Source organism: Penaeus monodon, chromosome 27 (genome assembly GCF_015228065.2).
Source record: "Penaeus monodon isolate SGIC_2016 chromosome 27, NSTDA_Pmon_1, whole genome shotgun sequence".
Taxonomy (NCBI): domain Eukaryota; kingdom Metazoa; phylum Arthropoda; class Malacostraca; order Decapoda; family Penaeidae; genus Penaeus; species Penaeus monodon.
The window spans coordinates 18,502,992-18,503,530 of record NC_051412.1 but is presented as its reverse complement, the minus strand read 5'-3'; the positions used below and the strand labels follow the sequence as shown (position 1 = coordinate 18,503,530).

At 48.6% G+C, this 539-nt stretch overlaps 1 protein-coding gene across 1 annotated transcript in view; it reads left to right on the top strand.

The window, feature by feature from the left end:
• LOC119590643 (solute carrier family 43 member 3-like) overlaps positions 1–539 on the top strand; it is a 21,587-nt gene that overhangs the window by 19,134 nt on the left and 1,914 nt on the right. The window contains exon 9 of the mRNA XM_037939320.1: positions 231–426. Within this exon, the coding sequence (XP_037795248.1) occupies positions 231–426 (196 nt within the window). The remainder of the gene's footprint in view (positions 1–230; positions 427–539) is intronic.

Below are 539 nucleotides of genomic sequence, written 5' to 3'. Positions count from 1 at the left end.
TAGCGCCAGTTAGGGTAGATTAACATCGGCTAAATTTCTACGTTTCCCCAATTCTTTAATGCAAAATCTGTGCAAGAAATGCACACCTGCAAAATGTTATGCGACGCACTTGTATCGCGACGCACTGATGGACGACGACTGCCATAAAATGATGATTCTCAGCAAACCGACTTGTAAGTGTCGGATCTCAAATATTCTCTGGGTATAACAGCCACGCCTTCCGTCTGCAGCCCCGAACGAGCTGGACCGCCGTGTGAAGGAAGTGCAGGCGTCCTTCTGGCCGCTCCTGGTCACGTCGGTGTTCAACACAGTCATGTACGGCTGCCTGCTGTTCTTCCACCCTGCTGCCATCTACGTCTCCCTCTTGTGCATGTTGGTGGCCAGGCCTTGCATCATCGCCGTGTCCACGGCCTACCTCAGGATTCGGTAAATTCCTCACGTGCGGAGGACCAGACTTTGATCTTATATAAAATGTAGAGACATATTAGTATATAAATAAAATTTATAGACAATGACATACACACGCGCTCACACTCATC